The 17,481-nt window shown below is 32.4% G+C and overlaps 1 protein-coding gene across 1 annotated transcript in view; it reads right to left on the reverse strand.

Annotated features, from left to right (window-relative positions):
- Positions 1 to 17,481, reverse strand: part of LOC110021894 (serine/threonine-protein kinase GRIK1-like) — a 33,135-nt gene that overhangs the window by 12,614 nt on the left and 3,040 nt on the right. Inside the window, exons 2-7 of the mRNA XM_020720600.1 lie at positions 17,295 to 17,369; positions 17,139 to 17,183; positions 8,616 to 8,690; positions 7,698 to 7,785; positions 7,471 to 7,595; positions 3,543 to 3,638 (exon numbers count right to left, since the gene is read on the reverse strand). Of these exons, the coding sequence (XP_020576259.1) occupies positions 3,543 to 3,638; positions 7,471 to 7,595; positions 7,698 to 7,785; positions 8,616 to 8,690; positions 17,139 to 17,183; positions 17,295 to 17,369 (504 nt within the window). The remainder of the gene's footprint in view (positions 1 to 3,542; positions 3,639 to 7,470; positions 7,596 to 7,697; positions 7,786 to 8,615; positions 8,691 to 17,138; positions 17,184 to 17,294; positions 17,370 to 17,481) is intronic.

The following is a 17,481-nucleotide window of genomic DNA, read 5'->3' on the forward strand; positions in this document are numbered from 1 at the left end:
TATATATATATATATATACAATCTTTTTACACTTTTAATTTGTATGTGCTTAATATGATTCCAAAACAATATATCAAACCTAATCTAAGATTGATCATCCTTTTAAGGATATTAAACTTATCCGCATGATCATAGAATTACCAACACTACCAATCTCCATTAAGAGATTGAATGGTCCAAAATTAATTGAATCAATCTTGTTACCCCTTTACAATCTAATGGTCAAGCAATGAGGAAAGGTTTTCTCTTCTTTTTTTTTTTTATTTAAGAGGATAAATAGATTGATTATTCCGACCAATATTTGACCACTAGGTCAACTTTAGTCTATATGTAATTGATCCCCATGAAATTTAATATTTCGAATTCTAAAATAATATAAGCCTAATTTTAGCATATTTAATTCTTATATATATATATGATGGCGGTGTCTTCGTTGATCATGCTCTGCTAGGGTTTCGCCTCTATGGCAAACCCTGGTTTCTGGTCCACTGCATCTCTCTTCATTGTGCTCGTCCTTTCGTCCTTTCGTCTGTCACTATTCTTCGTCTTCATCCCGACTCGACTGCTCGTGTTTCGTCGTCTCGAGGTCAAAGAGCTCACGTTCGTCAGGCTCGGCTTATGTGGCGTCGTGCGTCTTCGACCTCGGTTGTTTCCACTTTCGACTGTGTTTGCATCTTTTGTTTCGTTTGCGTCTGCCAACTTCCATCGGAGCATCGCAACAAACTCTAGTTTCGACCTTCCTCTTCCCTACTTCAATGGTTGCGCTCCCTTCTTTTTCGGCTGAACCAAACAAAACCTCTTTCGCCCATGTGCTAGGTAACCATGAGGAGTCGGTTGTTGTCTTCCCGTCAAGTTATAAGAAACGTGGTACATGTGACAGCCCTTTTGTTAAGAAGACGAGTATAAAGGGTGGGAAAGCAACTCTTATTTTCTCTGATTTAGAAATTTCAACATTGGCTGAGAAATGCAAGTTTGCTCTCATCGGAAAATTTCAGTTAGCCTTCCTCTTCCCTACTTCAATGGTTGCGCTCCTTTCTTTTTCGGCTGAACCAAACAAAACCTCTTTAGCCCATGTGCTAGGTAACCATGAGGAGTCGGTTGTTGTCTTCCCGTCAAGTTATAAGAAACGTGGTACATGTGACAGCCCTTTTGTTAAGAAGACGAGTATAAAGGGTGGGAAAGCAACTCTTATTTTCTCTGATTTAGAAATTTCAACATTGGCTGAGAAATGCAAGTTTGCTCTCATCGGAAAATTTCAGTTAAGGCACCCCCTATGGAAGTTATCAAAAAGATTTTTAAAGATCTCAAACTAGTAGGAAAGTGAAAAATGGTACTTCCTAATGGGACGCATGTGTTGATTCAATTAACCATGGTTGAAAACTATGCACTAAATTCAATGAAGTTGCTCTAGTGGTCTCTTGATTTTGACCCAAACCATGAACCTCCAATTATACCAGTATGATTTAGTTTACCTGGTCTCATGTTACATCTATTTAATCATCAGGTTCTCTAATCTATTTGGCTCATACTTGGGAATCCTATGAAGCTAGATCTACTCATCTTCAATCTAACCAGGCATTTTGTTGCCAGATTACTTCATGAAAGGGATATCACTTAACTTGATATTACAAAACTCTGGCTGGACACAACACATGATGGATATTGACAACAAATTGTAATGGAACATCGACCCGTTTATTGTACCCATTATAAGATATTTGGGCATACTCTTCACAAATGTCACAGGCTCCACCCTAACTTGAAACCTAAAGCTCAAATGCATAAGGATATGTCTAAACTCACTATTATGAACACATCTACTCCACCTGTGGAGAAAATTAACACAAGACAGGAGTCGGTGTCTGATTTAATTGCCCCAGTGGGGACTACCTCTTCACCTGTAGAGGAACCTTTAAAGCCTGCTCCTTTTGCCCTTGAAGGGGATTGCTCACTTATTATACCACCTGTGGAACCTCAGTTGGTAGAGGATGAGAAAACATTGCCCTAGCTTCAAGCTCAAGATTCTACCCTAGGTGAGCTTTCTACTGTAGCCCTACCATCTGATCAGATCGAACAAGTTTTTAATATCAATCAAGCACAAGGGGATCATGTTGTACAACAACCTACACTTGCTAGACAATTTTTAGACTAATTTTTGGACCAATGCACTGATCGGTTGAGCCAGCCTTCGGATAAGGATTGGCAGGTTTACACATTTAGGAAAAAGAAGAAAAATAAACGCCTACTGGAACCTAGAAACTTAATGGATGATACATTGGTTGCTTCGGGTAATGGCAAAAAACTTAATCATTTGTTAGCAAGCTCCCTTACTAGAACCCGAGGTAAGAGGTAAGGGTACTTTGGGTCGTACTCATGCTCCCATTATCTGTTTGGAACTGTGAATTTTACAGGTGTTTTCATGGGTCCTTCTCGGTAGATCAAAGCTTTTCATTCTCCCTTTCTTCTAGTTTCTTGGTGCAACAAGTATATCTTCCTTCTGTTTGATTTTGCGTCGTCGTGCCTACACACGCATCTGGGGGATGACCTAACTAAAACGGCTTGTGAATTTTGCGTAGGAAGAAGACTCCCTATCTCAAAAAATATTTTTTTCCATCTATTTGGAATTTATAGCTCTCACCGATCCAACTACTACTTCCAAATGGTTTGTGAATTTTGCTCTGTTTGGAAACTTCGGCGTAGAGATTATATAATTATAGTTTTGGGTATACATGTACTTTTTTGGAGATTTTGGTGTGTGTTGTATACCGATTGTTTTGGGTTCTTAATCGACCCTCTCATCCAACCTATTTTGTACCACTCATTTCTAATATATTAGCCCTTGGGCTTTTTTAATATATATATATATATATACAATCAACCCATTATATTAGCCCTTGGGCTAAATTTGTATGAGCTTAATATCATCATAAAATCTTTAGCCTAATCCAGTTATTTGGGTCGGCGAAGTTATATATATTTATATCCATATAAATATTTTCTATTCCAGTTTTTAAAATAAAAATTTGTAAAACACAAATCTGCCCTGATATGTGGATACCTGCCCTGTAACTTCCAAAGGTTAACTTATGACCACTACATTAGGTTGAAGCTTTATTAAAATATGGGTGAATCTTCAAACAAGTGTTAACATGTACATCCTTAAATACCTGTGAAATAATTTTATAAAAATTTAGCTCAGAATTTGCACAGTTTACAAACATCGCCCTAATCAAGGTTTATTTTGAGCTAAAAAATGTCATCCTATTATAATCTGAATAGAAAATTCAGCTGGAAAACTGAATAGTAAATCAAACAAGTCTCCAATGAATAACTGGCACAAAAAAATTAGTGAAATATCAAATTAGTTCTTGCACCATCACATGTCACTCTGCTTATTCAGATAACAATCATTCATTTAAATAACATTTCCATAAAACCTAATGTTAGTTACATATGTCAAACCTATGAAATACATATTTCACGCTATGAATTGGAAACAGCAATTGCTGAAAAAATGTGGTGAATGAAAAAGGTATAAGTACCTCAAATGCGTGACTGATACTGAAATCACCAATTTTCACAGTTCCACTTTTTGTTACCAGAAGATTTTCAGGTTTGATGTCCCCATGAACAACACGCTGTAAGCACAAAATGACATTTGCAGAGAATTACATGTATCCTGAATAAATGATGAATTATAAATGATTTCAATGTTACAAAAGAAAATATTCCACATCAACTATGTAACACCCATTTTGAGAATTCAGGTGAAAATATTCGCAATTGTAAAGTATATGCCAAATTTAACATTTCTCGAAATACGACAAAATCAATTTTATTAAATTATATACGTCGAATCAATCAATTTGATAATAACATTATGCATGAATTTTAAACGAATGAAAAGATATAAAATTACTAAGTTATAAGTTTAATTAAACTTCAATAATCCTAATTAACTCACTAATCTCCCACGACACTTTAGCACCACCATCCTTCACAAGTCTCTGTCGTGGGATGGTTCGAATGGGTGAGATCCAATGGAATCAAATTAAATTTTGCGTCCCCATTTCCCTCTCCCAAATTCTCCCTCACGCTAGAAGCTTCGCTCGGTTCCTGTAACATGGCGCAAATAGACAAGGGGCGGGCAGCGATCTGGGCTTCGCAGCTCGCGGCAGGAAGTTCTGGGGAAATTTCGGGCAAAATAAACTTCATTTTTATGATATTCAATACATTCATTTCCTTCCTTACACTTGCATTTTGACATTTTCTATGAATTCAAGCATTCTATATGAGTTCCCTATCACTGTAGCTTTGCGGGAACAACCACGGGACTGTCAAACCGAGGGCTACACTCTCCAGTAAGTCCATTTCACGAGCTTCAAGGAAAGGTTAAGGGGATATGAAAGAAAAAAGAAATAGAAAAAATTTGTAGGGAATAATTATCAGAGAACCTCATTTGAGGTAATAAAATTATGTTTGAGATTAAATCACGAAAAAAGTCGAGATTTCATGAAATCCTAAGATGCTTGTGAATTTTAGATTGTTTACACTAGACAACGAGCTCGAGGCGAGCTTGGGGAAACTAATCGTAGAGCTACATTGTCAATTCAGGTGAAATAAACCTATGCTAACTTTAAAAAAATATGTGATTATGTGTATAATACTATTGTATCTAGAATTTTTTATATATTGTGGATAAATATCAACATTAACAGTATGAATGTAAATTTGATTTGTCACTTACAATACCTATAATTTTATTGTAATATGAATTTGATAAACATGCATATGAAATCATTGCAAGTATTCATTTACTATGATTCATGTATATAATATATGAAATGCTTAAATGCTTGTTATGAGAATTATGATTTAAGAAATGTCATCAATAATGTTATAGGTAGACTATTACATGAATACTTGCAAGTATGAAAGATAGAGAATGATATGATTCTTGACTTCTAATATTCACACAGAGATGAAACTCCAGGAATGGTTGGAATTAGACATGAACGAAACGTAGAGAACTGTTGGTACCAAAGGGTAACAACCGTGTTGAGAGGGTCCAATCATTGATATCTATACAATTACAAGCTACATTCCTATGATTGCTTTGATGATTATTATGAATATGTTTATAATTACATGTGAATGAATGAAATATGTTTTATACGTCAGTCAGGATTCTCTGCATTACATATCTTCCCTTTTATATTTTTAACACGATTATAAGATGTTGTGACATGTTTTATCAATATGCACACGAGTTATATATGAGTATTTTGCCTATAAAATCGTATTTTAGACTTTATTATTTCACAAAGCTTGTTATAGCCCAATTTATGTTGCCGACTTTCAGAAAGGGGTAACGAGCACTATGGTGAGTAGCTATGCGTGCTTGTACAACTTTTGTATTTCATAGTTTTGGAAGTTTTTACAGACTTTTAAGTAAGTATTTTTATTATGTTGGATTTAGCAACTTTATATAGATGTTTGATTGTTTTGATTATATGATTTACACACTTCTAAGCATATATCAATTTAAATGATTTATGAAATAAAATGTATAAGGTACGTTTGTGATGATTTGATTAGACGAGTTCATCACCCATTAAGTCTTGATTATGCAAGTCATGACAATGCTGGTGAGAATTTAATATGACGGAATTGTCCACTATCGCACCATAATTGACCCCTAGTTGGGGTGTGACAAAGTATCTACAGCAGGAATGCTTGTATAAAATATTCATCATAAAGCTACGCTTGATAAAGTTCACACATTGGCCAAAATATCATTATACTAACTCTTAGTATATATTAAAAACTTTTCATAGTGTGTAAAAGAGTGTGATCGATCTCATTGAATCAGTCTCGGCAATAATTAATTACAATAGTTTACGATAATGTTGATTAGTCCAATACCAGCCACATACTTTCAGCCTACCAATAAGGTATGAGGTGTAGGATTAGTTGCATGAGATATTCATGAAAAAAAAATCACTGATACTAAGTTCACATTATATAAAATATCATTATACTTGTATTCTCGAATAAAAAGCTTCCATAATGGACTAAAAAGCTTCGTTAATCTGTAAAAGTGTAATTTATCCCACCTATTTGGCGTTGAACACAATTAATTATAATATTATGCAATGATGTCCATCATAGTCCAAATTTGTTTGTGACTAATAAAATGTTCTGTGGTGCAGTTTGGGCAAGGCTCACTCAGCACACTTTAACGATCCAGAATTTAAAATCAATTTGGCACAAATCCATTAAGTACTATTATGCAAAAACAAGGATTTAAGGTATCATGTCAACATAAATGTTATGCATAGTTACTACATCCAGACTCTCTGGTAAATGGCATTTTAAGCTGGAGACAATACAGTGCTATAATAATCTTAGGCCATTCAATTCATCTTTCAAATGCATTAATTATTTATTCGCTTTAAGGCAAAAGCGTTCCAAGATGAATAAAAAGACCCTAGCAACCCATGGACAGCATCAGAGCAACACGTGGAAAAATCCCTCAGGCGCAAAAGCCCACCCTTCTAAACTTTATTATCGTCAATATACTACCCTACAGTTCAGCTTTTCATTTAAAGTAAATTAATTTTAAAAAGGAATCAATTAATCAAGATGCTAATTAACTCAATTCCCGTGAAACCTAGCAATAGCAATTCAATACAACCAAACTGAAAAGAAAAAGATAAGTGCAATTTTTCACTTGCTTACAAAGTGTAACAGATTAATTTTCGCTTGAAATGCGCTTTGGGGAAAAGCAGCACATACGGTTTCCAAAATACTCGATGTCAGATATACACCAGCAATAAAATGAAGCATTTCTAGACTAACATTTTGTATTTTCAAGTGTCTTCATTCACTTATTTTTTTCCCGCGGTAAGATCGAAAACTATTGTAAAAGCGCTACAAATAAATAACCAAAAGCTAACAGACCACTTTTCACATATAGGAAAGAAAAAAATACTTATACCTTTTTCTTGGCATAGGGTTTTTTGTTTCTTTTTTACTATAGTTGTCTCCCTCATAGTAAAATATCAGTCTTATTTCCATTTCCCTTAGAGCCGGCCAAACGTATTAACCAAGCCTTATATCTCAATCTCTATTCAAATATTAACGCTAATATACAAGAAAGCAAAGAAACCGATAAAAAGGAGGAAAGCAAATAAAAAAATTTAGAACACCGATAAGAACACATGAGTTTATAAATCTGATAGCAGAAATTTAGCAAATAATTTAGCCCTAAATCCTAAGTATTCAAGAAATTGCAAACTACGCTATCATTTGTATATTAAAATATAGTACAGAAGAATAATGATTGCAGAAGAGAAAGACCTAGAAACAAAATCAATGCTAATGTTGATATAAATAATAAATTGTTGGGGGAATAAAGATCCATTGCTACACGTTTGAAACAGAAAACTTTGGGGCGACAAAACATACATGAGCATGCAGATAAATGAGCCCAGATATTATATCCCGCAATCTTTTCCTAGAGGTTTCTTCTCCTATCCCACCAAATTGTCCAGAGGAATCACAAATCCATTTTCCCTCCACGTATTCTAGCACTGCAATTACAACTCCCCATCAGTATAATTCTGTTTAAAACAAAATAAAATTATTAATGGCTATGCTTCCAAGCATATTAAAAAAATATATATTCAAGTTACCCATAAAAAAACGATCTGAATCTGGGTCATCAATCACCTCAATTAGATTTATAATATTTGGATGTTCCAAAGTCTTCATGATGGACACCTGCAATAAACATCAAAAAACAATAACTCGCTGCAGCCTTCAGCATCAATTGAATCAGATTATACTCAAGAATCCAATAGGAAAAAAAATTTACAGGAAAAAAGAACAAGCTGTGCTCCAATGTATAAATAAACTTCAATTTATAAACCTTTTCTGTTTATTCTCCCTAAAACTCTACCAACCGTTTAGGAGAATCATACAAGAAAAGGAATACCTTAGTATTTTCTGATATCTTGTAAAAATTTAGAAAACTGTCAACCATATACATACTATATGAGTCAACTGAGCAAAAGAGCTTCTTAGGACAGTAATAAGAGGTATTTATGATACTCAACAATTAGCAAGTTAAGAAAAAGAGAAAAAGACAAGGAAAAAAGGCATAAAGTTAGAATATGATTATCACCTTTTATGCATCGAAATTTCAAAAACTAGCGTGACAAAAAGCATGTAGTAATGGCACACAATAAAGAGTTCCAAAAAAATTTTATTTCATATATTTTACTTCAAATTTCTCTCCACCTTACCCTTTGATGTGGTAAGTTCACTTTTCTAATGGGGGGCGCAGGAATAGGAGCATGCTAACATAAAGTGCAGTGAGATTGCAACAAATAATGGATAAAGATTAACAATATAAATTTGACTAAACTTTTATGATATAAATTTCTGCAATATATGGTTTTACTTTTTAAAAGTAAGATTAAATAAGTTTTCCAAGAAAAAGAATGAATAACTTAAAAGAAAATAAAAGACGGTTAAAATACCAGAAGAAAAAGAAAACTATCTTTCCTCATAAGCAAGAAGGAATCTAAGTTAACCAAATGAAGTTTTACCTCCCTAAGAACATCCGTCCAGGCTGTTTCGAAAGATGTCACACGGATTTTGGACAAGCGAGACTTATAAAATGCCTGCATGAGAATGCAAGTAAACATTTCAATAAGAATGAACTTTTCTGTATATTTTCAAATACATTAAGTCATAGTAGCAAGAGTGAATAATATGTTAACAAAATAAACAATCTTTGATATGAAAGAAACAATTTTTGCAATCGCGGCAGACAAATGTTTCAATCTATGTTATAAAGTCTGAGAACAGATTATTCACAAAAAGTGAAACAATTGATTCTATTTGAAAACTTCTGTTGCTTCAGCACTTGAAATGGCAACGAGGTCGACCTGAGTGTCATATAAAGAGTATTCCATGTTCATTTGGTAAACATCCTCCACCCATTTGCCTGATATGTTTGGGTAAAGGTGAGCTTCCTAGGGATTATAGAAATACCAGAATTTGTCCTAGCATTTGCCTGATATGTTTGGGTAAAGGTGAGCATCCTAGGGATTATAGAAATACCAGAATTTGTCCTAGATGCAAAAAATTGTGTCATACTTCAAAACTTTGTTCATCAGTTCTCACAAAAGTTGAGGTTCCAATCTCCATCTTCTCTTCAAGCTGTCGAGAATGAAAAACTATAACCTTTATGATTTTCTCTGTCCCTGACAACAAAATCAAAAAGTGTAACATTTTCAAAGTACTCATGCAGCATTGGAGCAAGGAGTGGAACACTTGACTTAGTCAGGTCCTCTCTTCCTCAATTTTAAATCCACTAAAATTCTTGAATCTCTTATAAAATAAGGTTGCATCAAGCCTAGCAATACTATTATTATGAATAAAAATTTCGAGAATATTGGTTACTCTAGATCTAAGAAACTTTCACAACCTTAGGTTAGCATTCATGTTTGCCATCCTATTCCTAGAATTTGTGTTCCCTTAAGTTAATTTCATCCAAGTTTGACAAACTCATATGCATGGATAAACACACCGGCTCTAAGAATCTTCTTAGGAATCCTTCATTCTTGTAGAAGTTGAAAAACTTTCATGCATTTCCAATCTCATCACAATTTACTCTGTGGAACTAAGTTCATGGATTAAAATGATGATGTTTGAGAGATGCCTTGAGGAGTGTACCTCTACCCAAAGCACACAGGACAGCCTCAAAGGGAGTAAGGCAAACCTAACACACCACAATGCGATTTAAAGGAGGTAACCCTCTAAGTGACATGTTATGTTTTTTTTAAAATTTTGACTTCTAAGCATAAATGTGAAATTAATTTATAAACACAAAGATTCTTTTAAGCCTAAACTAAACTTTAGGAAAAAAAACAAATGCTAAATCGAGAGCCTCAAACTCACAAGAACCCACCGACCTACTGCTGTGTTGTCGCTATTCCACCATCACTGCTCTTGACGCTTATAACTCTTTTACTTCTGTTTTCCTTTTCTTCTATACTCTTATTTCTTTTTTCTATTAATTTAAGTCATTGCCAATGATCATTTGAATTTCTTATTATTTGTCTAAACGAAGCTTTATTTGTTTTGATTAAAGCTCAGTTGAGAGTTATTTCTGAATGGTTAGATATTCTGAAAATCAGTTCAATGGGAAACATAAAAGATTTGCCATGAAAGTATATCGTTTGAGTGTGAATTTCAAAAGAGTTAGGATACTTTCTATATCTAATACAACTATTGAGTAAAATACTTAAAATATATGCAATAAGAATGAAAGAGCGACTTTCAAGTTCTCATAAAAATATTACACCATATACAAAACTACTTGAAAATGTGAAAGAAGATATTCATGCTTATATAACTAAAGAGATCATATTAAAGCATTTTAACACGATGGCAGTTTGTTGACATAGTAGATAGTTGCTCTTATTACAATAGAATCTTCTTCTCATAAGATACAAAACTCCAAAAAAAATGCTAAGAAACCTATAGAAATATATAACGAATGAGAAAGATGAAAAAAAAAATTATAAAAGGGTAACTCATCAAAAGACTTCACAAAATGGAAGAGAGATCGAAGCATATACTCGTAAAAATATTGGCAAACTCCTCTTTGAGAATGTAAACATTTAATGTGCCAACTTCACCACCTTATTTTAACACGATTCAACCTATAAGTTCATCCAATTGAAGCATTAACCCTACAAAATGGATATTGAAGGAAGAAACCTAATAGAAAAATTATTGAAGAGATTATAAAAACATTTAAAAAAAACATCAAAGTTCCAATTATGTTGAATATTTAGCCATGTATTAAAAATAGGAATCTGATTAACATTCTTATAAATAATCCATTCGGCACTGCCTTTCTGAAGTCGGTTGAAGCATCATATCAAGTAAGGAATACATAACAAATTTTCAAATTAATTGGAGTTATAAAGAAGATTAGTGAGGATTTCATAGCCCAAGTTGTTACTAACAATACAAAGTACTTACAAGGCAATAGAAAATAAATTCATGGAAGAGAGAAAACATCTTTAGCGGTCTAGGTGCAGCAAATTGCATTAATTTAATCTTTAAAATACTCGGGGTTGTCTTGACATCAAAATGATTAGACTAATAGAAAAACAATAGCAAATTCATTTACAATCACAATAAAATTTTAGATAAGATTAGAAAGTTCTTATAGAATTCATTAGCCCACAACTACTAATTTATTATGGTTTACTTAACCATATAAAGTATCCTAAATCTAAAGCAATCTTTGGACACTATGTTCACCTCCACGCAATGGTTAAATTGTGCTATGGCTAAAAAATTTGAAAAAAAATGAGCGAGAAAGATTGCATTGTGCACAAATTTTGATTAAGTATAACTTATGCTATCATAACTATAAAGTTTTAGATTAATACTTTAGGAATGCAGAGAAAAGGCCAGCTATAGGTTTAATTTATAATGTGATAGATGAGACAAAGAATTGGATAGCAAAAGGCACAAGAGGAGATGAGTAGCTAAAAGAAAATTTAGAAAAACATAGATGAAAAATAAGAGCTTCAGTTGCATCGATATTTGCACACCAAATGATATTCTTTGAACCCATCAATATCAATATAATGAGAATAAGTCAATTCAAAAATCAAATTTAATTGTATGATTATATAGATAAAATGATTACATACTCTAAGCATGATCTTCAACGTGTAGCTTTTAGAAACAGTGGAAGATTCTTTAAATTATAATAAGACAGTTATTATAGCATAAGACTCACCTAACAAGGATACTAAAGGCACCAACTTTTAAAGATGTCACTGCTAAGCTATATGATTTATAATCTAAGCATTGGATCTTACATTCTCATCATTATGTAGAAAAAATTTAAAGTGCTTATCACCAAGTTCATATCAAGAGAAAAAATCAATTGACCAACTTTAAAATGATCTCACTGGTTTATATGAAGTATAACAAAAGATAAAAATAGACATTTAAGGAAAAATAATAGAGGATGTGAATATAATTTAATTATTAATGATGTGCTATTGGACTACAAGTGATTGTAAAAGATGAAATAAAGTTATACCATCACAATTATGGAGGAATATCTCAATGATTCTTAGATGGAGGTAAGAAAATAACCAGCACGAGACAAAAAAAAAATACAAAGAAGATTAGTATACAGTTTTATGAAATAAAAATTAAAATCATTGATGTAAATGCTTTAAAATTAATTAATACCCTTATTTGATTTTTATTGATTAAGGAATATGAAGATGGTTAAGTTCAAGATAATGAGGAATAAATGGAGAATGTTTTCACAACAGAGAATGAAAAAAAGAAAGAGCAATTACGTATACTAATAATCCTCTTAAAGACTCTCAAAGTGATGAGAGTAAGGAAAATTTTTAAATTAAAAAATTATTATAATATTATATTAAACTACTTGTTTATATTTAATTATGAGTGAAAATAACTTATTATTTAGTGTTCGTAATCTTATATATTTTTATGATCTTATTTTAAGTTTATATGGACCAAATTTAACATATTACTTTGGTGTAAGTTACTTATTATTTCATTTTTTTTTATTAAATTAATAATTTAATTTGGATGCTAAAGCCTAAAAACACCCTGAGACATATACCTCGTCTCACAAGAAGATAAAGTTATATAGTTTAGATAAATATAATTCACATTCGCATAGTAATCTTAAACTTTCTCCAACCTATCTCCCTTGATCTTCCTCTATGGTTGTGGTTCCTCAAAACTTTCATGATGGAAGGGAAGTCCTTTTGAGAACCTACACACTTCAATATCTCGTCATAGTTTGCAGCCTCTTTAATTGTTTTAACTAAAAAGGTTGACATGTCTTCTACGGTTTCTGAAAGATCTATTGAGCATAATGATTCTTTGACTCCTGATTTAACCCATGTTAAAATCCTTTAAAATAATATTCTACTAGATAAAAATACAAAAAAAAAAATCGAAGCACTTCAGCATAAATTGATTTATTTTTACCCAATGTCCCCTTCCCCTCCTTAACTTATTTTAAGACTTCTAAGCCTGGAATTGTTAAACAATATATTAGAAGGGAAGTTATCATCCCTTCTATGTAAACAAAACCATAAAAAAATTCATTTGTGGCTAAATTTACAGGTTCACCTTCCAATAAAGCGGAAGGAATTGCCTTTGAACATGGATTATTTATTTTCTTTTTATTGGTTGGCTTATTTTTTCTTGCTATTTATATAATTAAAAAAAATGCTAATGATGATGATCGATGAGAAATGCATTTTATTTTAGCTTAAGTTCATATTGTTTGGCATGATTTTAAATATGGCCAAATTCATGTTAATTCCAACGTTAAAAAAATGACCTAGTTTGAGGAGAATGACTTCCCATAAATAATGGAGATATGTATAAAAATGAATTTACTGCTTATATCATTATTATGTGGAGAATGATTATAGTATCCTTCTTACATGGTATCATTGGCTTATCCACTCTCATTGGGTGGTGGCTTTTGGAATTATCAATTATGGGCAAGGGCAAAAACTTTAGGAACATTAGATATGTCTCCCTCTCAATTCAAAGATTGAGACGATTTTCTTCCCTATTTTTTCCCATTTTCATGGCTTCTGTTTCACATATTGCTACTACTCCCAGCCTTTCTGGTTCTACAACTTCTAGAAGGCTGCAGACATGGAGGAATCATCTAGCATGTTTAGCTAATGAGATAAGAAATTGGATTTAAACTTACTGTTAAGATGATTACTATCCTTTGAAAATAAATTTAAGCTTGAATTTGATTAATCATATGCCAACCATTTTTACTCGACTATGCAATGAATCCTTTTAAATAGATGATTTGAGTCATAAGAAATGGGAAACATTAACTAAATAAAATCTCTTCCCAATTTTAAACCTAATGGTTACAAGTTGAATGCTTCATTCATTGAAGTGTGGTACAAGTTTGACCACCTGATTCCAACAGGAGTCATCTCCACATACATTTTTTTTTCTTATTTCATTAACATAATTTAATATTGTTCTATTAGTGCTCTTGTATTTCTTCAAATTTTGTTAGCATGTTTAGCTAATGAGATAAGAAATTGGATTTAAACTTACTGTTAAGATGATTACTATCCTTTGAAAATAAATTTAAGCTTGAATTTGATTAATCATATGCCAACCATTTTTACTCGACTATGCAATGAATCCTTTTAAATAGATGATTTGAGTCATAAGAAATGGGAAACATTAACTAAATAAAATCTCTTCCCAATTTTAAACCTAATGGTTACAAGTTGAATGCTTCATTCATTGAAGTGTGGTACAAGTTTGACCACCTGATTCCAACAGGAGTCATCTCCACATACATTTTTTTTTCTTATTTCATTAACATAATTTAATATTGTTCTATTAGTGCTCTTGTATTTCTTCAAATTTTGCACTAATGGAATTCCACTTGAGAAATCTAAATTAAATTTGTTGGTTGTTCAAAAGGTTTTAAATTCTTTATTTATTTCTTTGGATTAATACAATCATTCATAATCATTTGGGTTTAATTCTAGCATTCATTGCTTGCATATAAAGAAAAAAAGTTGTTGAATTAATTTGTAGCTTGTGAACTCTAAAATCTAAAGTTCATTTGCATGAATTCATACTATATATATCATTTTAGCGGCATTAATAAATCCTAATCCTGAGACTTCCTGCATTAGCAAGTTTCACATCAATTTACATTATACTATAATGACCATCCTTCATAAGAATGTTAAAAGCATAGTATTTGGTTGAGTAATGTTATTTCCGTGCACAAAGTTATAATGAGAATGAATGCTGAAATAAATTGTACGTAAGGACTTAAAGGATCCAATAAAAAATTCCATGGTCAGTTTTAAGTTTGACGCCTATACTGTATTTAACTGATAATTCGATAATTAAGCATTATATTAGTCACTTAACATCAACATAGAATGATAGAAAGCATACATTACATGTTCAAAGAGCAAAAGCTCAAAAGAGTCCCCCCAACAATCAACAAGGGTCAACTAGTCGTGATGCTCAAATTTAGTCCCAAGCTAATAAATATTGATCTGAATTAGTCCCTAGGCTGAATTTTCTGTTTAACTTAACAGAGTTGCTCTGCCTATTGAGGGTAATTGGGTCATATTAAAAGATTATAATTTAAGAAGACCATCATGACCTTGTTGTTTCTTCACTACGGCCTTGGACCTTTGTTGTTATCTCTTCCAACTATATACTTGGCCACTTCGTCACAGCAAATGTGAATCTTCACTGCATTGTTGATTTGACTGTGACTTGGCTTTGATCTACAGAAACTTCGATGAAAGACCAACTTGGACCGGCTCTCCTCTTCCGACCCCGCCGGCTCCCCCCTCCCCCCTAGGGGCAACTATCTACTATGTCCAAGTCAAACCAAAGCATCGGTTTGACTTGGAGAAGTCGTGAACGAAGCCAAATACAGCAAGCATTGACACGGCCATCAGTGTGCAAAGAATAAGTCAAAGATCATTTTTCCCTCCAACTCCACTCACATCCTTTGGTTTCTAATTGAATTTAAGGCAAAACAAAGGAGAAAGAAAGTATCTTTAGGACTTCAAATTGACATTTTTGCTATGATTTGTCTCTCATTAACATATTACAAAAATATTTTTAATCAAGAAGAAAAATATATTTTTACATGCAAATATGATTTATCCATCATTTATTAAATGCCAAAATAATTTATTATGCGTGTAAATAGAGTAATAAAAAGATAAAATTTCATTTAAAATTATTATTCCTAAAGTACCATCAAAATTGACAGTTAGTGTTGACTTCAACCATGAAATTTAGCCTAGGGACTAATTTGGATCAATTTTTAATAGTTTAAGACTAAATTGGAGCACTAAAAAATTGAGACTAAATGAGCCACTTGTTGATAGTAAGGGAACTATTTTTTTACTTCTGCTCCATGTCCTGATGGTGGTGGATTGGTTGGGGGAGGTAACTAAGAGAAAGAAGGTCTCAAAGCAACCTTTAGGATCTACTGTTGGAAAAATATTTTGAATGTGAACTCTCAACAATATTCTGTCCCATTTATACAACTTGGTTAGATGGAAAGAACGATGGTAAAGAGAAGGGCCATAAAGAAAATGTTATAATTTAAGCAAAGAGTTTTCCCCTTTCTCATGTAGCAACAAGTATAACGCATAAAAAAGACTAATCAACAACACAGACATGAGAAATAACGACCACCTAAAGAAAGGAGGAGGTTAAAGGACACTATGAGAAAGGGAGTTGCGTTCCAATATTAGATTTTGTCCAATCCTATAGGTCAATAGCACAATAAAAATTTTCTTTACTCGTAGGAACGCATCACAAAAGTCTATTAATTCTGAAGTTCTGGATCATAATCACAAGCAGGCATGTACTGCATATTTATGGAAACACCACCAAAATGCTTTTATTCATAATAATAAAATCCAAAAATTGAAGAGCATGCCAAAAAGACTATCTTTCTTTCTCAATAATTTGTAAAAATTTTAATAATTTTGTAATATCATAAGCAAATACATGAATTTGTTAATTCATTTTAAAAGTTTGGTTGTCAGTTTTCTGAACAAGAACACTTTGATGACATGCACATAAATCTTCCAATAAGTTAATATAAATAGATGGTGCATTTCCTGCTACATTTCCAGCAACAATTTTTTTTTTTTTTTTTAGCTTGTTCAAGCACTAAGTTAAGATACTACATGTTGCTTGTTATATTTAGAATTCCCTTTTACGACTGGTAATGACAAAAGACATATCTGAAAATTTCTGTTCAAAAGAATTAAAAAACAGATAGAATTGTCTGACACACTTAAAGGTACTCAAAAGTATAGACACCAAACAAATAACCATAAAAAAAGGGACATACAAAATATGAGATAAAATAAAATTCTAAAATCACATGAGTGAATCTAATAATCACATGAAGACAGTCTTGATGACTTTCAAAATATTATGGCAAAAGAAACGACAAAAAAAAAAAAAAAAAAAAAAAAAAAAACCGTATGAGATACCTTGATCGCATACTTCTTCCCATCAGTTATTTTTTTATACAAAACCTGCAAAAAAAGCAAAAAATTAAACCTCTCTGATGAGCAACAAAAGTGCCTAAATCAACAATCTCCAAGAGAAAAAATTACTCAATAGCAATTAATGAAGAGCATAATTACCACTTTGCCATAGCTTCCACGGCCTATATTACATTCTCTAACATACTCATTAAGCATTTTTTTCCCATCTTCATCCTGCAAAACCACCAAAATACAAATAAATTGGCCAGCCAATCCTTCTCTGACATAAATTACACTTTCAAAAGTAGAAACTCCAACAACAACAACAACAAAGCCTTAATCCCAC

This window comes from Phalaenopsis equestris, unplaced genomic scaffold (genome assembly GCF_001263595.1).
Source record: "Phalaenopsis equestris unplaced genomic scaffold, ASM126359v1 Scaffold000151, whole genome shotgun sequence".
Classification (NCBI taxonomy): Eukaryota; Viridiplantae; Streptophyta; class Magnoliopsida; order Asparagales; family Orchidaceae; genus Phalaenopsis; species Phalaenopsis equestris.